This window comes from Chionomys nivalis, chromosome 14 (genome assembly GCF_950005125.1).
Source record: "Chionomys nivalis chromosome 14, mChiNiv1.1, whole genome shotgun sequence".
Classification (NCBI taxonomy): domain Eukaryota; kingdom Metazoa; phylum Chordata; class Mammalia; order Rodentia; family Cricetidae; genus Chionomys; species Chionomys nivalis.
The window spans coordinates 12155212-12180570 of record NC_080099.1 but is presented as its reverse complement, the minus strand read 5'-3'; the positions used below and the strand labels follow the sequence as shown (position 1 = coordinate 12180570).

The following is a 25359-nucleotide window of genomic DNA, read 5'->3' as shown; positions in this document are numbered from 1 at the left end:
CTTACAGTGCTGAGAGTCTAAAAGTTGCATTTTTCATAGATGGAGAGGATGTTAGTAATCTTATTTTCTAAGTTCTTAGGTTTTTGAAGTATCATTATAATGTCAAATATTTAAACTAGAATATTTTTATCCTAGTTTTTGTGACTTATCTTAGAAGCCATGGTTATCAATAATACATACAATAATCTACAAGTAGAATAGAGATTATAGAAAAACTTTATCACCTATAATTGAATAGCTGGAGTTTCATGCTTGGTTGTCTTCCTGCTATTTAATTCTTAGATTTCTCTGCTGATTCTACATTATAGCCTTCCTTAAGAACCTGCTGTGCTCTATTATCTGCTGAACTTATAATTGCTTGCAATTTTATGTAAATTGCAAATCAGGTAACAGATGCTTGCGTTCTAATGATTTGGTCTGTGCCTTCTGGCACGGTAAGAACAGCGCCAGTGTCAAGGCTTAAGGCAAGTTTGCTACCGCCATATTCCTTGGCTAGAATTAATGGCAGACATATTTCTGTCTATGCAGAATTAGGTGACTCCCGTGAGCAGAAGTTTGATTATTTTTTTCTTCCCCTTCTTTCTGTGTAGTCTTCCCTACACCAGCAAACTTGTGAAAACCTTGCTTTACAACTTTATCAGACAAGAAAAACCACCTCCCCCCGGAACCCATGTTTTCCCTCCACAGTCGGATGGGGGAGGGCTGCTGTATGGACTGGCATCAGGAGTAGCAAGTAAGTCCTTCCGGATTCCCATTCTTTATCTACATAAACTTCATCTAATTAGGCCTAAGAAATTTTGTTCACTTGGCCATCACCATTATCCATTCTATTGGATCTGTGGAACTGGCTAAATGTCAGTACTAAAAGAAATGAAAACATTAATCCTTCCATTTTCTGTGATAGTTTATGTTAAATGTATGCAAATCAGGAATAGATTATTTTGCTGTAGAACATAACGTAAATACTCATATCGTGCAGGTCTGGCAATGAAGAGAGTGAAGTTGAGCCATAAGAAGCTCTTTACTCCTTGTGTTCTTGGGGCATCTTTCTGCTGAGAATCTGTGCTGGTTAGGATTTCACTGCGTGGTCTCCGAGCTTTGTTCAGTAACAAAACTGAGAGGTTTGGAAGAGTTTGTAATTAACTGCAGTGGCATGAAGTTGAGCTGCAGAGCCCTTTCCTCCTACAGAGCAGACATCATTTCTGCTGCAGAGTTGAGAGCAGATGCAGTCAGTATACAGTGCCTTTGGACCTCCCTTCTTAATGGTGGCCAGGCCTGTGTGAGCTAACATAGCTGAGAACTTTGGCTTTGTTTTAAAGGAGAAGAAGCTTGGACACCTGGGCAGTCTCCTGCCTGCGTGGGAGCTCTTACTGGGCTTACTAAAATCAGCAGTGTGTGGTGCAGACTTAGAGAGTACTGGGTCCCAGGAATATGGCTGTGGTACGCACTCTGTAAACAAGCAGTAGCGTGGGAGCGGAGGGCAGCACACGCAACAGTCTACCTCCTCACAGGCGGCCAGCAGCTCAGTAAAGCGGCAGCCTTGTTTTGTGATTTAAGCAACTAACCAGTAAACCAGTCTTTGTAGATTTACCCACCTTTGGTTTCTTTGGGGATCATGAGTTTAAATCCATTCGATGTCGCTCACACCCTTATCTTTGGTGCTAAGGAGCCAGTCTAGAATGTCACATTGCATTGTTTCTTCATTTACTGTCCCTGACCCCCAGCACCTGGACTGTATCAGTGGCATATAGCTCCCTCCTGACCTGAAGGCAGCATAGGAATCCTTTCTAGTTTCATAGGAAGACTCAACTGGTCTGTTAGTGTTTCCTTTTTTTCCATTCTCATTTAAGTGGTGTTTAATCCAGTATTCTAATGTAACTGGAGTTTGTTTCTTTTTCCCTCTAGGAAGCAAGTTCATTAATTACTCTCTTCAAAACAGTGGTCACACTTGACAGTTTTTTTTTTTTTAAATAAAGATTTATTACACGCACACACACGCGCGTGCGCGCGCGCACACACACACACACACACACACACACACAGAGTGTTCTATCTCTATCTGCATGTATGCCTGCAGGCCAGAAGAGGGCACCAGATCTCATTACAGATGATTGTGAGCCACCATGTGGTTGGTGGGAATTGAACTCAGGACCTCAAGAAGAGCAAGCTTAACTGCTGAGCCTCAGTTTTTTTTTTCCAAACAAATTTGTATAGAGTTTAAAAAAAATTTTTTTTTTGCTACATTGTTGTATCCGGTGTCATTGGTTTGCTAAGTGCCACAAACTTGACTTTTAGAATTCTGATCTGCTATTTACTAGCTGACAGAATATTCCTAGAAAGTGCATTAACTCCTCCCAACATGGCCTCCTTCCAGCTTCATGTCTCTGCTTTCTTTCTTTCTCGAATGATGCTACTTTTCAAATATCGGTAGAGATTTGGGGTTTTTTTGGGGGGTATACATGAGGTTGAGACAGGGTTTCACTGTTAACTCTGGCTGTCCTGGAACTCACTCTGTAGAACTCATGGAGATCCGCCTGCCTCTGCCTCCCAAATGCTGGGATTTGGTTCATTATTTTACGATCTCAGAGGAAAGAGGTGAGGAAAGTCAAACTTGAGCTTGGCCTGACTGCTGAACCTTGGCTGTTTTTTCCTTTCATTATCGTTCCCTAGTCCCAATGTGAAAGTTGCCTAACATAGAAGGTTTTCTGGGTTTTTTGTTTGTTTTTGAGGCAGGGCCTAGCTGAGTATCTCAGGCTTTATTCTTTTTTTTTTTTTAAATTCTTCCTCTCTTAAATTATTATTATTATTGATTTTTATTGAGCTCTACATTTTTCTCTGCTCCCCTCATTTCCTCTCTCCTCCCCTTCAGCCCTCTCCAAGACCATCTTATCTTTAGTCTCTCTTCTAACCTTCTCAGGTGCTGCATACATGTGGGTGTACAGACATACATGCAGATAAGACAAAAAAGCACCTATACACATGAAATGGGGGGATGCAGGAAGTAAATAGAACAAAGCATGACTTCATAATGATTTACAAATTTGCTTTGATCTTTTTTTGGTGTGAATAAATTACGAAAATATCAGGTATTTGACATATAAATTATATATATGTTATTATATGTAAATACTGTGTACAGTACATGCTGTCATGTGTTGTTTAACAGCAGGACAGTGGTATAAGAGGTATGTCATATTTTACCATACAAACAAACTATGCTTATATAAACCTATATGGTATAGCTTAGTGCACACCTAGTCTATACTATATGTATGTATATCAGTGCTGAGTGTTCTCTGGGTGTGATGAACAAAGTTAAATCAAGTCCAAGAGAAAATGGTGCCATCTGGAAATGCAGTAAGCACCCCATGCAGAGGCATGCTATTTGCAGTAAACTTAAGTGGAGGGAGTATGCCCATAAAACAATGGTAGGATGTATGGTTTAGCAAACGTGTGAGCCGGTGGTAGCGCCATCATTAGTGCACACCAAGCACTGCCGTGGTTCGTGACTGCCACTGCAGGGGGTTGCTTATGAAAGCATCACCACAAACGTAAAAACATGGTTGAGGCTACGGTGGCTGTGACGTAACTAGGCACTAGGAATTTTAATGTGTCATTATGTGGAGACTCAAGATTGTCACCGAAAGAACTAGATTGAGAAGTTCACATTGTGAGGAGAAACAGACAGCACTTAGTTGCATCATACGTCTGAAAACCAGCAGGGACAGTTTGGCTTTGGAACTTCTGTGCTTTGTTTTGATAAAGCTGCACAGTAGTTATAGTTGGATATCTAAGCCTACTTAAGTGTGCACTACCACACAGCTTCCAGTCCCCGGTACTGGGGTATTGTATAGCCGCTTTTGATTAATGCTTTTCCGTTTAAATGAGCCATCCCAGATAATTATATGCAGGTTTAGTTACTCTGTTTCCTCTCTCTCTCTCTCTCTCTCTCTCCCTCTCTCCCTCCCTCTCTCTCTACCCCTCTCTCCCTCCTTCTTCCCCTTCCTCCTCTCTTCCTTTCTGTTTGTTTTGTTTTGTTTTCTGGAACTGTATCACTATGTAGCTCTTGCTGGCCTCTAAATCATAGACATTTACCTGCCTCTGAATCCTGAGTGTTTGGATTAAAGGTGTGTGCCACCTTGCCTGACTCTATTAACTTTGTGAAAGTCTTTGTAAAAGATAGTGGTGCAACAAAATGTACCATGTTGGTTGTATGGCTTTGATTATTCCTAACATATCACGGACTGTCTCTAAGAACTCATATTTCTCATTTGAAGAAATGGGATATGTGTGATTGCAATATACTGGACGTGTGTGTGTGTGTTTCTGTCTGTCTGTCTTCACGCCTTACTGTATAGGCAACCCTTGGCCAGCCTGGAACACATTCTGAGCTAAGAGGTCCCCGACTTGGAATGGTCCTCTCTGCCCCAGCCTTCTGAGTACTGGAATTACAGGCTTGGCTGCTTTCCCCTCAACTTTTAGAGTGATGTAATATATTTTTAAAGCCCAAATCTTGTACTTAAGCCTGCTTGTTTTGTGACCTTAGAGGGGTAATATCACCAAATATGCTTTCTGTTAACTTTTTTATAGGCTGAAATTTTAATTCTTCTGTTTTCTCTTTGCTGTTTTTTTTTTACTTTTGAAATCCCTGTCAGATGTAACAGAACATCAAATTCTATTCTCCATGTTTTTTTATTTTTTTTATTTTTATTTATTTATTTGTTAAAGATTTCTGCCTCCTCCCCGCCACCGCCTCCCATTTCCCTCCCCCTCCCCCAGTCAACTTCCCCTCCCTCAGCAGCCTGAAGAGCAGTCAGGGTTCCCTGCCTTGTGGGAAGTTCAAGGATCTCCCACCTCCTTCCAGGTCTAGTAAGGTGAGCATCCAAACAGCCTAGGCTCCCACAAAGCCAGTACGTGCAGTAGGATCAAAATCCAATGCCATTGTTCTTGACTTCTCAGCAGCCCTCATTGTCCGCTATGTTCAGCGAGTCCGGGTTTTATCTCATGCTTTTTTTAGACCCAGTCCAGCTGGCCTTGGGGTGATGTTTCCAGGTGAGTTAGAAGTGTGGAAGGCAGCCAGAGCACTGACGTCTGTACAGGCAGCTCTCTGTAACTGTCTTTGCACTTTCAAAACCTCATGTGCCCTAATTTCCTTTCTGATATTAGCTCTGGAGGTCCTGTAGTCTCCAGGAGCTCCCAGGTTCTCAGACTCTGCAGTCAACCTCCTGGAGATGACCTGCCTAGGCTGAGTGCATGACCACCTTCCCTACACACTTCATTGTGACCCTCCTGCCACAGGCACCTTTGTCAGGCCTTGTGTGCGTCCCAGGGTTCATCTTCACCTGAGGCTGTAGGACTCTGATATACGGTGGTTCCATTGTCAGGCCCTAGGGTAGCTCAGTTAGGTAAAAGATTTCCTCTCAAGATGGCACTTAGCTACAGCTCACTGATGAGGGAACTCCTGTCTGCTTACCCCTACCTCCTCACCTCCAGAAGGCACAGTTGCAACTCTGCCTGCAACTAGATCCAGGGTCTCCCAGCTGGCCCGTGGAGTAAAGTCTGCTTTCTTGACCCCCACCGTGGAGCTGCATAGCTGGAGCTGCAGTGGGTGGGGCTTGCTTCCTTTAGCTGTTTGCCCATCATATGTCCCTCTTGTTCCTTTTGTGAAGTTGCAGCGCGTCCTTTTCTCTCTGTGGTACTGTTTTCACCCGTGACGACACTTCCTCCCTGAGCACAGAGGCAGCCTGCAGTCTAGCTCTTCCCCGAAGCTGCCAAACTAAACATGTTTAACTGAGAGATCCCCTTTCCTATTATTCTATTCCCAAAGCTTCAGTTTCTCCTACTTTATGTGTTCTTCACATGTTCATGAGAATAAATATATCTGAGCTAAAAATTAAAAAATGGTATCAACAATAGGTTCCTTTAAAAAAGATTTATTTTCTTTCTTTCATTTGTTTGTTTGTGTGTCTGTGTGTGTGTGACTTGGGTATGGGGTACCCACAGAGGCCAGAAGAGTGTGTTAGGTCTGGAACTGGAGTTATGGGGAGTTGTGAGCTGTGTGGGGGCTCAGAAGTGAACCGTGATTAACTGCTGAGCCATCTCTCCAGCCCCAGATTTATTTTTTTTTAGTTACTTGAATTCTTTTTTACTTTTTGCTAGATTAATTTTACTTTCAGAGCTTATTTGGAAGACTCAAGGACTATAATTAAAAAACACTGGGAACCTTCCTTAATTTGGCCTTAGGAACAGAAGGAAATATACTGTAACTTTTCTTTATTTTTCTGGTAAAGAGAAACTTTCTCTTTTCTTTTTGCCAACAGGAAAATGCAATTCCATTAAAGTTCTTGGGTCATAGATCAGAGGCTTGGATCTACAAAAAGTGAACTTTTGGAAGAAGTGTGGTCCAATTCTATGGGCTAGTTCAAAGGACAGTGTAGGCAATGGCAAGCTGCCTCCTCCTCCCTCTGAGGAAAGACAGCTGTGAGTGCAAGTTACCAGAGATGGGAGGGGGGGAGCTACCAGATGAGCCCCAGCCTTCTCTGCTGACACCGAGGCTTTACTGGGAATGGAAGTGGGGGCTCCCTTCACATTCCCGGAGACTTTGGGTAGGTTCATAAAAGTCTTCAAAAGTTAATAGTTAAAACCACTGAAATGAATTATGGGATAAGTTAGAGGGGACTGGAGAGCTGGCTAAACAGTTAGTGCCAGTTCGGTTCCAGGCACCCATGTCAGGTGGCTCACAGCACATGTAACGCTTTCTGGCCTCCAGGGCTCCTGCAAACGTGTGCACACAGATGCTGATGACGCAAGTGTGAGCATAATTTACATACTTTTAACAGTTAAAAGTTTGTGATGCGTACAACCACAATTTGGTAAGAAATGACATATATATTTTCATCAATATAAAAGTTTTAGATTAATGTATGTGTACCTATATGTGCTGGCTGTCTGGGAATCTCAGAAGCAGGCATCTGATCCCCTGGAATGGAGTTACATACAGTTATGAGCTGCCATAAGGGTGCAGGGACTCAAACCTGAGTCCTCTGAGAGAACAAGTGCTCTTACCCACCGAGCCATCTCTCTAGCCCTTCACAGGCATAATATGAGATAGTTATATGTATGTTCCTTAAAAATGTCACATCTTAGGAAATAGCAGATTGCTACAATGAACGGTTTATAGTGAAAAGAAAGATTAAAATTGCTTGTCATAGCAAGTTCAGAGAAATAAAATTGATAGATTGCTTGTTTTGCGGTACAATATTTTTCATTTTTTTATAGGAGGATTTGTTAACAGTGTAACTTCTGCCCATTGTAATAAGTAACTACAATCATAGGCATGTACAAAGATAAAAGTATAGAATCACTTACTTATATCAGATAGATATAATCGATGATATAGCATGTTAGTGAGGTTTTTTGTTGTTGTTTGTTTTTTTGAGACAAGGTTTCTTGTTGTAGCCCTGGCTGTCCTGGAACTTGCTCTGTAGACCAGGTTGGCCTCGAACTCAGAGATCTGCCTGCCCCTGCCTCTCAAGTGCTGGGTTTAAAAGGCACATCACCGCCCAGCTTGCTGGTGATTTTTTTTTAAAGCTTTATTTAATATGTGTATAGAGTTTTTGCCTGCATGTATGTTTTCACACCATGCGTATGTCTGGTGTTCATGCAGGCCAGAAGAGGGTGTCAGACCCTTTGGAGTTACAGACAGTTGTGAGTCTGCATATAGAAGATGAACTGAACCCAGAGCCTCTGCAAGAGCAGAAAGTGGTCTTGACTTCTAAGCCATCTCTCTAGTTGGTGACTTCCCTCCAAGATCATCAGCCAGCCTCTCCGCCTTTCCCTCTGTCTTAGCTAAGGTTTCCACTGCTGTGGTAAAACATCAAGACCAAAAAGCAAGCTGGGCAGGAAAGAGTTTATTTAACTTACTCTTCCTTATTACTGCTCACTGAAGGAGGTCAGAACAGGAACTCAAATAGGGTAGAAACCTAGGGACTGGGCTGATGCAGAGGTCATGGTGGAGTGCTGCTCACTGCCTTGTCCATCTGACTTGCTCAGTCTGCTTTCTTATAGAACCCAGGACCACCTGCCCACAGATGGCACCACCCACAATGGGCTGGGCCCTCCCTCACCAATAACTAATAAAGAAAATGCCCCCACAGGCTTTTCTACAGCCAGGTCTTACGGAGGCATTTTCTCAGTTGAGGCTCCCTCCTCTCAGATGACTCTAGTTCGTATGTCAGGTTGACATAAGACCAGACAGCACACTCTCCCTGACTCCATTCCTTTCTTCTACCTCTTTCTCCACCACATCTGCCAAGTCTTCCCCTTCCCCCTTCTTTGCCTCTTTTCCTCCATTTTAAACTTGTTAGTTTAAATAAAAATTGTAGGACTATATCCTCAGTTCCACCGTACATTGCGTCACATTTTCTGAATTGGTGACCAGGAATTTCCTTCCTCTTGCTGCCATCCTAGCTGGTTCTTAATTGCTTAAATTACAGATTCCTTGATTTGCACTCTTCTCCATGACCTGGCATGACCAGTATGGATCCTGGCGCACACATACCGGAGGGTTCACATGCACAAATATGTATACTTACAAAGTTTGAAAACAAATGGGACTTGTTGTTGTATACAGGTGTTATTTTATGATTTGCCTTTGTTTACTCAGTGGTATTTGAATGAGGGTTTTCCGTGTCCCACATAATAATATACCAACAGTCTAGTTCTGTTGTTTTCACATTTTCCTATTTTAATGTAAAATTTCTGAACATAATTTTTCCTTCCCCCAAGTCTTTCCAGATCCCCCCATCTCTGTACCCACCCATCTTTATAGTAGTTCTCCATCCCCTCACAGAAATAAAATCCTTAAAACCAAAACTCCCCACAGAAATAAAACTCAAAACAAAGGAACAAAGACCAATAAGGGAAAAAAAATGGCCAAATGAAACAGAAAGTCCTCAAATAAACCACTGAGTTACTGTTGTGTTGGACAGCTGCTCCTGAGCATGGGGTCTGTCCTGGAGTCTGGTTGATGCACGCAATGGCACCCCACTGGACAAAGCTGATTTTCCCTTTGCCCATGGGTATCAATTGCAGAAAGCTTCTAGGTTAGGGGTGGCACCCAGTGTTCACTTTCCCTCTTGGTGCTGGGATCCTGTCTGGCTTGAATCTGTGCAGGTCTTGTGTGCTCTGCCACAGTCTCTGTGAGTTCATATGTGCATTAGTCCTATTGTTTCTGGAAGATACTTTCCTTGGAGTTATTTCACCCATCACCTCTGGCTCTGAGAAGCTCTCCACTTTTTCTTCTGCATAGATCCCTGGACCTTGAGAGGAAGGACTCTGATGAAAACATCTCATTTAGCACTGAATGCTCTAAAGTCTGTTGATGTGGGATTCCCCTCTGTATGCTGTGAATGTGTCTTACTACCATTGGTTAATAAGCTGTTTTGGCCAATGGCTTAGCAGAGTAAAGCCAGGAAGGAAATTCAAACAGAGATATAGAGAGAAAATAGGTGGAGTAAAAGAGACACCATGTAACTGCCAAAGGAAAAGAATTCAGAACCTTTCCAGTAAGCCACAGCCTCGTGGCAATACACAGATGAATAGAAATGGGTTCTTTCAAGATGTAAGAGCTAGATAGAAATATGCCCAAGTCATTAGCTGTACAGTGCTGTGATTAATATAGTTTCTGTGTGATTATTTGGGTCTAGGTGGCCGGGAAACAAACAAGCATCCTTAGTTTACAGTCCGTTGCTCCCTGCACATTGTCCTGCTGTGAGCCTGTGCAAGAAGAAGCTTCTCTGATGTGGTTTTAAGGAGGCACGGATCTATTCATATAGTATGTCCTTAGGAGTCTTTATTGTTGTGTTCCTTTAGCAGAATACCAGGGTTAGGTTTAACCCCAGGCCTAGGACTCACCTGGTTTCAGGTTCTTGCCACTTTGGTTTCATGTCATGCAGAGGTCCTTAGAGCCATTCAGAATATGATTGGTTACTTCTGTACGTTTGTGCAGCTGTTTCGCTGGTATATGTTTCTGGAAGGTCACTGATGTTTGTAGGTTCCAGGGTTTGTAGCAGGGTGCTATTTATAATTAGCTTTCTTCTCCTGTAGCAAGCAGAGTACCATCAGCACCATTAATACTAGTCAGTAGAGGTGAAGCTTCTAAAGTTAGGTACTGGCTTGGCATCTCTGTATTCGATGGTCAATATGTCTGTTTTTGTGCCAACACCGTGCTGTGGAACACTTATAAAAGAGTGAGTACCCCCGCAGCTTTGTCCACCAGGGATGTAATTAACGTGTGGTTTTACTATGTCTAGTAGTTATGTTTTAATACTATAAGGAACTGGTGAAAGTAGTTGTAATGATATTTTAAACCCATATATTCAAAATATCTCATTTCAACACAGAAACACGAGTAAGGCATTATATATTCTTTGGTGGCTTGGGTGTGGATGTGACAGTCTATAGAATCTTCAAATAATGAACTTGTTTTGTTTCTAGCTAAAAATATATATTCAAAGTTTTAGGCATAAACATATAGAAAACTCAACATTATTGGTGATGCAGTCCTAACTATGTGTTTTCTTTTAAAGCTGGTCTCTGGACTGTCTTCACGCTCGGCGGGGCGAGCAGCAAAACAACTGCTTCTCCAGAACTTACTTCCCCTCTGGCCAACCAGAGTCTCCTCCTTCTGCTGGTGCTGGTGAACCTGACAGATACTCCAGACACACCAAACCCTTACAGACAAGCCGTCACGTCCTTTAAGAACACGCAAGGTCTGTGGTGCTTTTTTTGAACCTCTTTCTAGTAAGCAGTGGCTTGTCCTCTCCAGTTTGTTTAGCACTGTCTGGTTTTTGAGAGGAGCGTCAATAAGAAAAAGATGGGATATATTTTCTGCCATTTTCCTCAGGGAGGTCAAATAATTCTTAGAATAATTCTGTGGTTCTTTAATATCCATTAAGTTTACATTATTTTCAGAGACAATCAAGTAACTTGACAATCAAGACAAGTTCAAGTAGCTGGAACTTAATTATATGTTAGGCACAAGAATTAGCATGTGAAGCCTACATGATTGATTGATTTAAATATGTATTTTGGTTAAAGTTTTATATGACTAAATATTGTAACAAGTTGATGTAGTTGGGTATGCGGAAGGGAAGGTTCCTATACTTGGGTGGTCAGGGTGCGTCCAACACTCATAGAATATTAAGATGAGCAAAAAGTGCAGTTATTGGGTAGATTCATAGAGGCATCTGGACATCTTTGCCATGTTTCTTTTCTGACCTTATCTAATTTCTCATAGTCAGAGGAGTGGGGTGCAAGGAGTTATGCCTTTGTCGTGCCTGAAAATTTCACATGTAGAGTCCTCATCCATCTCTGCTGCTCTAACAAAGTACTTCAGTCTGGGGGATTTGTAAATAGCAGAAGTTTATTTCTGATAGTGCTAGAGACCGGGAAGTCGAGGATCAAAGACTCAGCAAGTGGAGTGTCTGTGAGGCCCCTCTCCAGTTCTTTTTTTTCAATTGATTTTTATTGAGCTCTACATTTTTCTCTGCTCCCCTCCCTGCCTTTCCCCTCCCCTTCAACCCTCCCTCAAGGCTCCCAATTTACTCAGGAGATCTTGTCTTTTTCTACTTCCCATGTAGATTAGATCTATGTGTGTCTCTCTTAGAGTCTTCATTGTTGTCTAACCCATCTCCAGTTGTAATGTTATGCCTTGATGCTGTATCTTACACAGAGATGGAAGGCTAAATGGTGGTGCTGCGTGAAGCCTCTACTCCTCACTCGCAAAGGAGGAGCACTCACACCTGAATCCCTTCCTGAAAGCCCCACGACTGCACTGGCAGCTAAGCTTTTGTGTGCATTTTTTTGGGGTGGTGGTGTTTTGAGACAAGGAAGGTCTCTCTGTAACTTTGGAGCCTGTCCTGGAACTAGCTCTTGTAGACCAGGCTGGCCTCAAACTCACAGAGATCCGCCTGCTTCTGCCTCCTGAGTGCTGGGATTAAAGGCGTGTGCCACCAGAATAGAATACACTGAAAGACTTGATGTAGCTAGAATAAATAAAATTCCTAGATTTAGGTTGACTAGGGGGTGAGGTATGGTAGCCGATAAAAAGTTGAAATAAGTTGTTGGCTGAGGTTAGAATAACTATAGTGATTAAAAATGTTAGCAACCACCCAGCTTGCTTTTGTGTACATTTGGGGGAGGACACAGGCGTTCAAACTGTAGTGCAGTGGGGAGCCAGTATCAGTTCAGTGAATAGGAAGTGTTCAATGTTTTCTGCTCTATTCCTATACTTTTTCCTTGCTGACAGTGTCACTTTGTAGCCAAGAAAGCTCATTTTGGAGCTGATCTGCCCTGGGTTCATCCCACACCCTGGTCATTTCGGAGTGAGACCTTGGGCAGTTTGTATAATCTCGGGTCCTCAGTGATGGTGTCTGCAGTATGGATATACCGTCATCCACCACTTTACATGAATGTCAAGCAAGAGTAGAGTATAGAACCCAGCAAGGATGTGGCGTGTGGTTTCTGCTGTTGTAGCTTTTGCCACTCAGGCCAAAGGTTCATGTGCAGTTACAACTGGACCCTGCTTGAGACTTTAGAATGGAACCTCTTCTGTGATTATTCTCTTTTTGGAGACCACTCAGTAGCATGGCAGTTTCGAGGACTGGCATCAGAGTCAGACAGACTATAATCTGTTTCAGGTGGTTCTTTAAGAAATAAAGGAGGTTTTACTGTAGTGTAGATTCACCAATCACTGCTGTTGCTGTGAGAAGCAGTGTGATGCAGAGGTCAGTCTGGGTTTACTCACCATGACTTGGGACATTTTTTATTTAATCTCTGCAAGCTTCTATTTCATCATTTCTAAAATTGGGCAGAATAATGACTCAGTTGTTGTACAGATTAAATAAGGGATAATAGACAAACACATTGTATAATGGCTGATTCACGCCACCTGTTGGCGTGTGTAGATATTGTGACTACACACAGAAAACACGTTTATGTCGGGGGAATCAAATATAGCATAGGTAAGTGGGTACTCTACTTTGCTATCATTCTGAGTCCTGTAAAAATTATTTATATTTGCATGTTCATTGTATTACTTACTTGTATTTTTGCTGTGACATACAAACAGCAGGCTAAGGCAGAAGGGCTTATTCCAACTCGTGTGTGGTCCCAGGGTCCTGTCTGTTATGCAGGAACTTTGGCCTCAGCAGCTTGAGAGATGGATCTGCAGTCAGGTAGTAGAGAGTGCTGAATGCTTGTCTCAGCTTGTTGTCTGTCCCTTGTGTTCATTGTGCTTTGATTTAGTCTGGGACCCTGGCCCATGAAAGGTACTGCCAATGGTTAAGGTTGCTCTTCTCACCTCAGTTAAACTAGATATCCCCTCACAGATGTGAGCAGATCTATTTTCAGGGTATTCTAAGTCTTATCAAGTTTGACCATCACAACTCCATCCCTTGTTAGCTTGGCACCTAAACACATAAATTTTAAGCCATAGCCTTCCACTCTGTTCCCCATTGGCTCATGGCAATAGTCTCTCACAATCCCAGCACTGTATACAAGTCTAAAGTTGAAGTCTCACCTGGTACTCAAGACAACCCCTACCATGAGCTTCTATAAAGTCAAGTCCAAGCTGCGTACTTCTCATGTGGAATGACACGAGCGAACGTTCCCAGACACTAACCCTCGCGTCGCCGTGTTAGCGCTGCTGCTCTCTTCAGCTCTGCCACCTGCAAGACCTGTCCTTTGGGCCGTCTGCACTCTGTTCCTGCAGCTTCCCTTATTAGACATTCAACAGTCCTTATATGGCCAACATTCTAGGGCATTCTAGTTCAGTTCTGTTGCTGTAATAAAATACTCTGACCTAAACAAAACTTGGGGAGAAAAGGGTGTATTTGGCCTACCCTTTCAGGTCACAATTCATTAAGGAAAGTCAGGACCGGAGCTCAAGACAGGAGCCATGAAGCCAACGCTGCATGCTAGCTTGTTCTCTGGCTCACTCTGACTCACAGCTTACTAGTTTTCTTATTCTTCCCAGAACCGCCTGCCTAGGTATGGTGCTACCCATAGTGGGCTGGGGCTCTTCTGAACCAGTTAGTAGTGAGGACAGTTCCCCACAGTCACTCCCATAGGCCAGTCTGACCTAGGTACTTCCTTGGTCTCTGGGTACTTTACTCTCAGATGACTCTAGGCAGGTTGATAATTAGAGCTAGTTAGGACATGGGGTCTCTTATTGCAACTTAGAACTTACTGCAACTTCATGGAGTGGCCTCTTAGGGCCTCCTTGCAGGAACTGCAACCCTGTCATACTTTGCCTGGCCTCTCTAGAACCAAGAAAGAGTACATGGTTATAAGTACCACAATCCTGTCAGTGTTTCATTCAAGCTTACAAACCCAGCACAGTGGGACTAAGCTCTGCTGCCAGCTCAGGATGGAACCTGGATGCTTTGGACCACAGTTTCCTTGGCTTTTGTGCCGATGTTAGGGAAACGCTTCCCTAGATGGTTGTTTTAGCCGAGAACTGCTTCAGTGGTGTTCTAGTTTAAGCTCTCTCCTTTCAAGTGAATTTGCATGTTCACAAGTAGGAGTCTTGGTGGGCGGGCCTTGCCCTCAGCACAGCCTTCCTGCTGTCCAGGCTGGAGCTGGCCGTAAGGTCTCTAGTAATGACAGGTGATTTGTCCTTTGTGCTCTTCTTGTCTGAAACTTAAGACTTACACACTTCCCTCCTGAAACTTCACGTTTTCCTTATCTTTCTCCTCCACTTTTGCTCTCTCACTGTGGACCTGGATGAGAGCAGTGAGCTATAATCTTGCCACTGCCAGGATGCTATGATATCTTGAAAGTGTCTCTGTCAAACAATTGAATCCTTTATCTTTCAATTCAGCATCACTCAGGAGTTAAGGTAGCTCAGTGAGTACAAGCAATTGATGTAAAGCAGGAGAGGCCGAGTTCACATCAGAACCTGTGCAAAACGGAGGCACAGGTGTGTGTCTGTAGCCCCAGCATTGCAGGTGGAGAGGCAAATCCAGGGCTTACTCGCTAGCCTCATTGAAATAACTGGCTTCACCCTCGCTCAGAAAATATGATAGAGAGCCACAGAGGAAGGTATCCTCTTGCCTCCGCATGTATGTACACACTCATGCATCCGTCCCTCTGTCTCTCTCCCTCTCACACACATAATTAAACTAATCAGTTAATTAATTCATCTTCACTCAGGTTCTTAAGATGTCCGAGCTATGATTTATTTAGAAACTTTAGCAAGTTTCTCAACAATTGTAGTCAGTTATCTTTAATTTTTAGTTTTTAAAGATTGGTTTTATTTACTTTAAATGTGTATGTATGTATTTGTCCTTGTGTGGGTAGTGGCTTGAGTGCATCAGGTGTTCATGGAAGCCAGAAGGTGGAGTCACACATGGTTGCGGGTCACCCATGTGGTCCTCTGCCAGAGCAGTTTGCCACACTGAGCTCTCTCTTCATCCTTCAGTTTTGTTTAAATAAAACTTTTATAGATGTTTATGGTCATTCCCTAGGCCTGCTGTATTTCATATATTTTATTTTATTTTAATACTAGCTAAGTTGCATATTGTTATTTTACCCATTTTTCTTAAAAATGAATTAATTTTAGTGAGTGCATCAGCCATGGTTTACTTATTTGAAGAAGCTTAGCTATTATGTGTAAATAAACTACTCGGAAATGCTCATATGCACCTTTCATACATTTTCATGCTTGTTTTCTGTATTTTAGACAGCAGTCCTTTCCCATCGTCCATTCCACACGCCTTCCAGATTAACTTCAACAGTCTGTATACAGCCCTCTGTGAACAGCAGTCTGATCAAGCCACACTCCTCCTGTACACTCTGCTCCACCAGAACAGCAACGTCAGGACGTACGTGTTGGCTAGAACAGATATGGAAAACCTTGTAAGTATCACAAGAAACATGCCGTGCCTATCTTGTGACTTTATAAAGAGTGACTTATTTTCTTTTCCAAGAGGGTAAGAGTGCTCGTCTGATGGGAGATGTCACCAGACATAGGCAGAGAGTCTGCACCTCCTCCCTGTAGGAGGCAGTCTATGGGGAGCTGCTCACAGCCCAAGTGAGTGGGCAGCCTCAGTCAGTGTGACACAACCTCTGTCCTTGTGGTTTCCTAGGTCCCATCTCAGCAGACGCTCAAAGAAGCGTCCTATATAACCCTCAAGGACATTTGTATATCTTCTTGTTCCTTCCAGCTGATGAGGCCTGTCCTCTGGGTTCGTGTAATTGGTCTTGGTTGTCACACATTGCTGCTGACAGCGATGAAAGCCAGGGTGATTGTTCCAGCTTGGTTTCCCCCAGGGTCCATCCCCCGCACAGCCTGGATGCCAGTGCCCTCTGAGTGCCACTCCTGGACGGTTAGTCATTTTCAGGCACCTGGCCAGACACCACTTTAAGGTCCACTCTGAGAATAAAATCAGTTCCACAATTTGTCTTGGCAGACGGAGCTCCTTTAGGCAATCAATGATTTCCATCGAAGCTAATGTTTACCATCAGTTTCAGTAAAGGGAAGAGTAGGCTACCCCACCAGGGTATGCTTGAAATATCATCAACTGTCACTGCATTCATTATCCCATGTCCCCCAGCCTCAGGTTCCACAGGTCAAACAGAGCTTCACTGAGCATTTGTTATAGCTTCTTTTATTGGTTCTAAATACTATGTAAATGCCGAAGAAGCATAAGATACTAGCATTTTTAGCATATTATTTATCACAGTGGCATAAGAACAAAAAGTGTGATGTATAAAAATCAGTCTCCAGAAAGGTGAATAGCATTGCCTTAAATAGCACAGTACGGTGTGAAAGTCCTTGCGTTGGCTTAAATAGCAGTATGGTGTGAAAGTCCTTTAGTCACGAGGAAAACTCTGGCTCCCCATGGGTGTGAGGAGCACAGAGATAGCTGTGTGCAAGGAATTCTGGGGGACTTTTGACAATCAGCAGGAAGCCTGGGCGTGGCTTGTAGGCTTGTGGTGTAGTGTAAATGGAGGTTTGTGAGATGAGGGACCAGCTGTCTCCAGTTTGAGAACACCCGCTGATGAAAATCTACAAGGATGCATTTGGGAGTTTTTAAGAGCATAGTAGGGTTTTCATAATTTCCTAGATTATGTCCTTATATCTTTCTACTTCTCTTTCTTTTATAATAAATATTTGTTGAGGCTGTGACCTTGGAATATGCTGCAAGAAGAGATTTATTCTGTGATGTAATTTTTAGATAGTTGACAGTCCCTTTGCTGTGTAGACTCTGATTTCAGAAGGTGGCACACGGCATCTCAGCGCTTGTCAGATACTTCTGTACATGTTCTTGTGAGGATGGGGTTCGGGCTGCCACTCCAGTATAGGCCTTTTCCCATTCACACAAAACTCGAAAACAGTGACACCCGAGAAGGAGAAAGGAAGTAGTTCCTCTGATCCTTAGGTGGGTGTTAATACGATCTGTCCTAGTTAGAGCTACTGCTGTGACGAAACACTGTGACCAAAAGCAGCTTGGGGAGGACAGGGTTTGTTTGGCTTACATATCCTGAATACGGTCTATTGAGGGAGGCCAAAGGGAGGACTCAAACCAGGCAGGAACTGGAGACAGGAGCTGATGCATAGGCCTTGGAGGAGTGTTTCATTTAGGTATAAGGTGGAGGTAAACACTCACTGATACAGTACAGATTAGCCTGCTGTGTCCTACTGTTCTGCCCAGGAGAGATGGGGACCAACTACTCCTGGCTCTGACAACCCAAGAGAGAGAGAGAGACAGACAGACAGACAGAGAGGGGGGAGAGAGGAAGAGAAAGGGAGAGAGCGCCATCCTCAGCTCTTAAGCAGTCACATCGGCAGACAAGACCGCACCCTAGGGCTTACTGCTCCAAAAGACCTTGGCAAAATGGATTGAAATCCCACAACACTCAACCTGCTTTCTTATAGAACCCAGGACCACCAGCCTCGGGTGGTCCCACTCACAGTGGACTAGGCTCTCCCCCATTAACCACTAATGAAGAAAATGCCCTACCGGCTTGCCTACAGCCGCATCTTGAGGAGGCATTTTGTCAATTGAGAGTCCCTCATCTCTGAAGACTCTAAGCTTGTGTCACGTTGACTTAAAACTAGCCAGCACAGCCTGAATCTGAAGAAGCATCCTCCACATTATGATGCAAAGTGTGTGTGGTGGTATTTTCAGGTTCCTGTAGTAGGTGGACCCCAGCTGATAGAAGTAAGACTCAAGGCATGGACTCTCGAAGGCTGTGTCCACCCCTGCTTGAGGTCTGAGAGCTCCCTTTCCTGCTCAGTACCTTGTAAGGAATCTTCTCCTTTTGCCCCCACTGCTATGGTCTTCACCATGTCAGCCTCACTGTGGCAAGTGAAATGGTCCTGAAACCATGAGCCAGATAAGCCTTCCGTCCAGTAAGTTGATTCTTTCAGAATATTTTCTATTTTGGCCACAGCAATTAGAAAACGACTCACACTGGGTAAGAGGGGAAAAGGAAGAGAGTGATTGGAGAACTAATAGCCAAAAAGTCTAAGATTTCTCTTTGAAATAATGAAAATATTCTAAAATTAACTGGTGGTAGTTACACATTTGTAAATCTATAAACCATTTAATCATATCTTTTAAATGCAGGGATTATACAATATGTATATTTACTATCTCAGTAAAACATTGAAAGGAAGAATTAATCTGTGACTTTGGCATAGTCCTGTTGGATCCATCATTTTTAACTCGTGGGGTGCAAGACAGAAATTCTCTGCAACTCTGACTGTCCTGGAACCCAATTAGTGGATGAGGCGGGCCTCAGATTCAGAGATCCTCCTGCCTCTGCTTCCCACATGCTGGAATTAAAGGCATGTACCACCAAACCTGACTCTTTTAACTTTTAAAAGTTTTTTTTTACCCCCCCCCCCGTGTGTTACCCTTGAAGGCCACAAGAAAACGTTGGGTCCCCAGGTCCTTTACTAAAGTGTGGTGTGGTGTAGGTTTATTTCATCTTACAGCTTGTAGCATACTTTCCAGGGAAGTCAGGCCAAGAACCTAGAGAATGGTTTTGCTCACTGGCATGCTTTCCATGGTTTTTCTCAGCCATCTTTCTTAAAACACCAGTGAGCTGGGCCATCAGTCAAGAAAATGAAAATGCACCACAGTCTTGCTCACAGACTAATCTGGTGGGGGCATTTTCTCAATAGACATTTCCTCCTTGAAAAGGACTCCAGCTTCTGCCAAGTTGTCATAAAACTAGCCACACAGTGTGTGTGGTGGTTTCATACAAGGCATAATATACTTCAAGTGATGGCTACCCTGGTTCGTATAGAATGCGCAAATAGACAGTGTCAGAGAAATGATTGGAAATGAACTTACACGTACGTGAACAGAATCATCAGAAGACTAAGTCTCGGCACACGCAGAGAAAATACACCATGGGCAGCAGTAGTCCCTTCAGCTAGTTCCTTAGGTGAAGTGCACTTTTGGATTATAGCATTAAAGAACAAGCGGTAGGAAGCATACAGATTAAAATGCTTTAAATTTATGAGCAGCCAAGCTCTTCTGAACAGTCCAAGTTTCTTTTTCTTCCTTTTTTAAGTAGAGGAGGTTGATCTAACATCTAAAATTTCAACTTTGAGCCCAAAGGGTCTTTGGACATTAGCCTTTCCTTTGGCAAGACCTTTACAGAGTTAGTGATGACTTTCTTGCTTGGGACCTTTGGTGTGTGTGTGGAGAGTGCGTGCAGCTAAGTGAGTGTTTATCTTTTGTATTACGAAAACTACATGACCTTAGAGCAAAGCATACAAAATAGCAGTGTTAACTTTCATAGTATATTGAAATATTATAATTTTTTATTTCCTAGGTTTTACCAATTCTTGAGATTCTATATCATGTTGAGGAAAGAAATTCACACCATGTATATATGGCCCTTATAATACTGTTGATCCTTACAGAAGACGACGGCTTCAATAGGTCCATCCATGAAGTGGTAAGTTCCCGTGGCTGATGAGGGCTACAGGCAGAAGTGCTTCTCCATAGAGTGGACTTCAGAGTTTCTGGGAGCACTTGGACTAGAGATGGTGTTATCTTAGTTTCATGAACTAATGCTGTCTTGTCCCCTCATTCTCTTCTGAACAACTTGTAGCCTCTGTTTTCACTAGTGTATGTTTGTTGTACATTATACTGGGTTCCTTGAGGGTGCTTTCATATGAAAATACAATGTTTTTGAGCATTTGATTATTTCTTCATTCCCTCAGGAGAATTTCCACATCTACTTTGGTGTCATATGTATTTGAAATCTAGCATCCAGAAACAAGAGAAAGCATAGGCTATTTATCTGAGACTGACTTAATTTACTTAATGTGATTATCTTCAGTTGTGTCCATTTTCCTGAAAATGATGTCATTTTGTCCTTTTTATTGTTGTTCTTTTTTGGGGACAGGGTCTCCTGTAACCCAAATTGACTTTAAACTATCTATGTTGGTAAGGCTTGAATTTCTGGTCTTTCTGCCTCTGCATCCCTGATGCTGAGGAGTCACAGGTGTGTATTAGCGCACCCAGATAACTTTGTTCTTAAGGCTGAAAAAAAAATGCCGTTGTGTGTGCATACTACATTTTCTTCACCCTCGTTATTGGTAGACACTTAGGTCAGCTCCATAATTTAGCAGCTGTGACCAGTGCTGCTGTGAGCATGATGGGCAACTGTCTTTGTGACATGTTGGCTTGGAGTCCTTGGTAAATAGCCAGAAGTGGTATATGACCAAAAGGATCATATGTTGTTTCTAGTTTTAGTTTTTTGGGAAACTATCATATTGGTTTCCATAGTAGCTAGACTTAGTTTACATTTCCACCAGAAGTGTTTGGGATTTCTCTTAAAAAAAAAAAAAAAGTGTGTGTGTCTGGGAACGTCAGACTAAGTGGCAAACACTGAGCCATTACCTAGTGAGCCATCTCATCTGCCTGTTCCCTTTGCCACACAGTCAGCATTTGTTACTGTTTTCTAAATTTCTGCCATTCCGACAGGGAGAAGGCATAATCTTTTGCTTGTTTTAATTTGAATTTCTCTGATTTTTTTTTGTGGATATTTCAACTTTTCTTAAAGTTATCTACTCATTTATTAAGTGGGTTGTTTGATTTCTTGTTCTTTAGTGTTTGAGTTTCTCCTGTATTCTGGACCTCAGTCTCCTGTGAGATGTGTAGATAGCAGATTTTCTCTCATCCTGAAGGTTGTCTCTTCAATAGATTGTTTACTTTTATGTGCTCAAGTTTTTAGCTTCGTGAGATTACATTTCTCAGTTGAGATTATTTCCTGAGCAGCTGGAGTCTGTGCAGGGAGCCCTCACCTATGCCAGTATCTTGAGGCATTTTTCCTCTGCCAGCTTCAGAATTTTACATCTGATCTATTTGGAGTTGATTTTTGTACTGGGCGAAAAATTGGGATCTACTTTTATTTTACGTGTGGGTATCCAGTTTGTTGAAGAGACCATCTTTTTCTCCAATGTATATTGTTAATATATTTATGAGATGTATAAATATCTATATATCACACCTTTAAAAGTTGACTTATATTATTGGTGGGTTGTAAGAATTCTTTATATATTTTTGATCTTAAGCTCTTTTGGTATTCTAATCTGTTAATATAGTGAATTACACTGATGACTCTTCCTATTCTTGAGATGAACCATGATTGGTCTTGGTGTATTAATTGGTTGTGTGTATTCATTTACAGTTTGGTTAATCTGAGTTTTGTTAGCTGTCTCTTAAGGAATTTGTGTACTTTTTCTAAGATACTCTTTATTGACTTGGTACTGGCTGGCAGCTCGGAACAGCCCCCGGAGTTTGAATGCTGGGCCCGTGGTGTCCCTGGGCTCTCCTAATTATCTATAGAAGTTCTTTATGTTCTCTAGGGAAAGTTCTGCCTCTCAGCACCTACTCTGTCTTACTTTTGCTTCTCATTGCTAAGTTCTGTTCACTTTTCCCGTTGTTTTTATCTTGTGTGCTCTGTCTCTTTCATATACATCTGCTCTTTGTCTGCTAATGATATCAGTAGATATACACATCTCCTCTTTGTCTATTAATTATATCAGTAGATATATACATGTCCTCTTTTTCTATTAATTATATTAGCAGATATACACATCTTATCTTTGTCTACTAATGATATCAGTAGATATATAATCTCTTTGTCTTTTAATTATATTAGCAGATATACACATCTCCTTTTTGTTTACTAATGGTATTAGTAGATATATACATCTCCTCTTTGTCTATTAGTTATATTGGCATATATACACATCTACTATATCTACTATAATTTGTCTACTAATTATATTAGTAGATAACCTCTTGAGTTGCAGACCTGGTTTTCTTTCCCTCATCTGTCCCCTACTTAGCTGAACCGAAGGTCTCCGCTCATCTTTTTACTGTTTTACTTACCTTTAGAGTAAGTTAAACTAAAACTACCAGGAAATGGGAGACACATCTTTTTCCTAAGGGAGTCATTTTTACTCAAATTTTTCTTCCTCATTACAGATATTAAAAAACATTACTTGGTATTCAGAACGAGTCTTAACTGAAATTTCCCTGGGGAGTCTCCTAATTCTGGTCGTAATAAGAACCATACAGTACAATATGACCAGGACTAGAGTAAGTATCCCACAGCTATTTTTCCGCCTTTATGTACTGCTGACCATGTTGTAAAGCATTTTAATCCCGTGAAATGTGGTTATGGAATGTGCTAGAAAATTTCAATTTAATATCACAGACCATGCTAGAAAAATTCAGACCAGCACACACTTACCATATTACATGATTATACTGCAGTGTCTGTTTCTTAATATAGACTCATTGTTCACTGCAGTACCCTTTGTATGAAATGGAGAGAAGCAGGGAAGCTCATTGAGATCCAGGCTGCTGTATGCCCGCCCTTGCTGGACTGATAGCACTGGTTGGCCCTTTTAAGCCGCAGCAAAATATATAACTCTAGATGACTATGAGAAAATACAAATTCACATAGGATGGAAAAGTGCAAGGAGCTGGGGTTCTTGCTCATCTGGCAGTGCTAGCTGGCACTCCCAGAGCCCTGGGCTCTAGCCACTGCACTCCATAAGCTGAACACGGAAGTCCTGCCAGTCACTTCAAGGTCATCCTCAGCTATATAGTATTTTTGTTTCATTGAGACAGGATCGTATTATGTAGCTCTGACTGACCTGTGACTGGCTATGTAGACCAGGCTGGCCTTGACTCACAGAGATTCACCTGCCTCTGCGTCTCTAATGCTGGAATTAAAGGTGTGTGCCACCATGGCCAGCATACATAACAAATTTGAGACCAGCCTGAACTACATGAGCTCCTGTCTTCAAAACAAAGAAAAGCAATCCCCCAAAGTACTAGTTCCTTGAAAAGTTGGAAAAAATTAATTTTGCTGAATTCTGTAAAATTTCAGTCTTAGTCAGTAGAAAGATGTTACCAAGGAAAGCTGTTTACAGAACACACAGCTAAGGGGTTGTTTACTTAATGTTTTCTTGTATTTTGCTCCATGGGGCTGGTACAGATGTATATCCCAATTATTGTTATCTGAGATTACAGTAGGCAGTCTCTGCTGTGCATGACTGGGAGGCTCTAGAGCAGCACAGGGTGGAACCGTCATCTGTGTCATCGCGTTTCATGTCCATTGTGGAAGCACTCCGACTTCTCGGTGCTGGATAGATTTGGGGACTAGAGAATACAGATCCAGGGCAATTTCTAGCATTAGGGACAGTTGGGCGTACAGTTACTTTTATTAACCTTCCTCAAAGCATGTGGAAGATATGATGTATGTTCTAAAGTTGTTCTTTTCCCACAGGACAAGTACCTGCACACAAACTGCTTGGCAGCTTTAGCAAACATGTCAGCGCAGTTCCGTTCTCTCCATCAGTACGCCGCCCAGAGGATCATCAGGTAAAAAGAAACTTTAAAGAAAACACTGGGTTTTCCTTTTGGCTGGTCTTCTGATAAGGGTACCACACAGAGACCTTTTTAAACATGTGTAAAAATGGCAGGTGTTCCTCAGTTTTCCGCTACTTTCCTATGGTTGAGGATACCTTGTTCTGTTTTGTTTGTTGATCAGTATTTATGGGCATGTATGTTAGGTCCTTTTATGAACTGGAGTGTTAGGTCTCCTCTTAGGTTGTGTATCAGCTTTCTGGAGGCACACTTTGTTAACCATGCAAACAAAGCTGTAACCACTGTGCTAAGTATTTTCTAAAGCATCAAACTACACTTTGACAGTTATCTGTGTCTTTGAGAACTGTCATTTTTATTTTTGGTAGGGTTTTATGCAAGGGCTGTACCACTGCCGTACCCCCACCACAGTATTCTCTCCATAGCTGTTTAACTTTGTCATGATCTCCTGTTATTGCCTTAGTGATTGCTGATATTACTTATATAAATTTGTTACAGTGCAGGTTTGTACAGTCAACAGAGTGGATTATTTTCTAGATGCTCCGTGGGAGAGCCTGTTTTCCAGCTGTTAGAAGCACCTTGTTCTTTGACTCATGGCCTCTGTCACGATCAGGAGTGGGTGGCTGAGTCCTCTCATCATTCCAGACTCCTTTTTGTGGTTCTCCCACTTAGATGGCAACCTTGGCCCTACCTAACAAACCCACAATCTCCTCACCATCTTAATAGCCTTATAGAAACATAACTATGTGTTCCCTTTTGCCAAGTACAGTTACATATTAACATTTTCCGAGGACGTACAGTTTGGCCTGCCATAACAGTCATCACCAGAACCCCCATTGTCACCCCTCCTCCTTTTCCAAGAGTATATGATCTTTAAAGTTAGGAAAGTTATTATCAGATCATAAATATCATTTGCAGGGATTTCTAATATATGTGGGTTATTTTTTTCTTTTCCAGTAGGCTGCTTAACGCGAGTTTTCAAGTAAAGCATGTATCGGGGAAGTTGCTTTGGTTTTTTGGTTTGTTGTTTTGGTTTGGGTTTTTTTTGTTTTTTGTTTTTTTTCTCTTTAATTCTTACTCCTAAGACATTTGCCTAATTCTTTTCTTTGCTAACACTGGAGATTGAACCAAAGGCTTTGCTCAGGCTGTGTGTTGGTTCCACTGCTATCCCCAGCCCTTTGTTTTTTGGGGTCTTTTTTTTTTTTTTTGACATAGGGTCTTACTATGCAATCCTCAACAAGTATAAGACTCATATTTTGTCGTTATAAGGGGATTTTAATGAGTTGTTTCAAATCTTCTTAGCTGGGCGTTAAGATTAGGAGCAGTTTCTTTTTTTTTTTTTTTTTTTTTTCCGAGACAGGGTTTCTCTGTAGCTTTTTGGTTCCTGTCCTGGAACTAGCTCTTGTAGACCAGGCTGGCCTCG

General features: G+C 42.2%; 1 protein-coding gene across 5 annotated transcripts in view; it reads left to right on the top strand.

Moving 5' to 3' along the window:
• The window catches only part of Dym (dymeclin), a 312012-nt gene that overhangs the window by 69925 nt on the left and 216728 nt on the right, over positions 1-25359 (top strand). For all 5 annotated transcript variants that reach the window (XM_057789035.1, XM_057789034.1, XM_057789036.1 and 2 more), the window contains 6 exons: positions 591-733; positions 10590-10772; positions 15746-15921; positions 19858-19983; positions 22527-22640; positions 23839-23933. In XM_057789035.1, coding sequence (XP_057645018.1) covers positions 591-733; positions 10590-10772; positions 15746-15921; positions 19858-19983; positions 22527-22640; positions 23839-23933 — 837 coding nt within the window. The remainder of the gene's footprint in view (positions 1-590; positions 734-10589; positions 10773-15745; positions 15922-19857; positions 19984-22526; positions 22641-23838; positions 23934-25359) is intronic.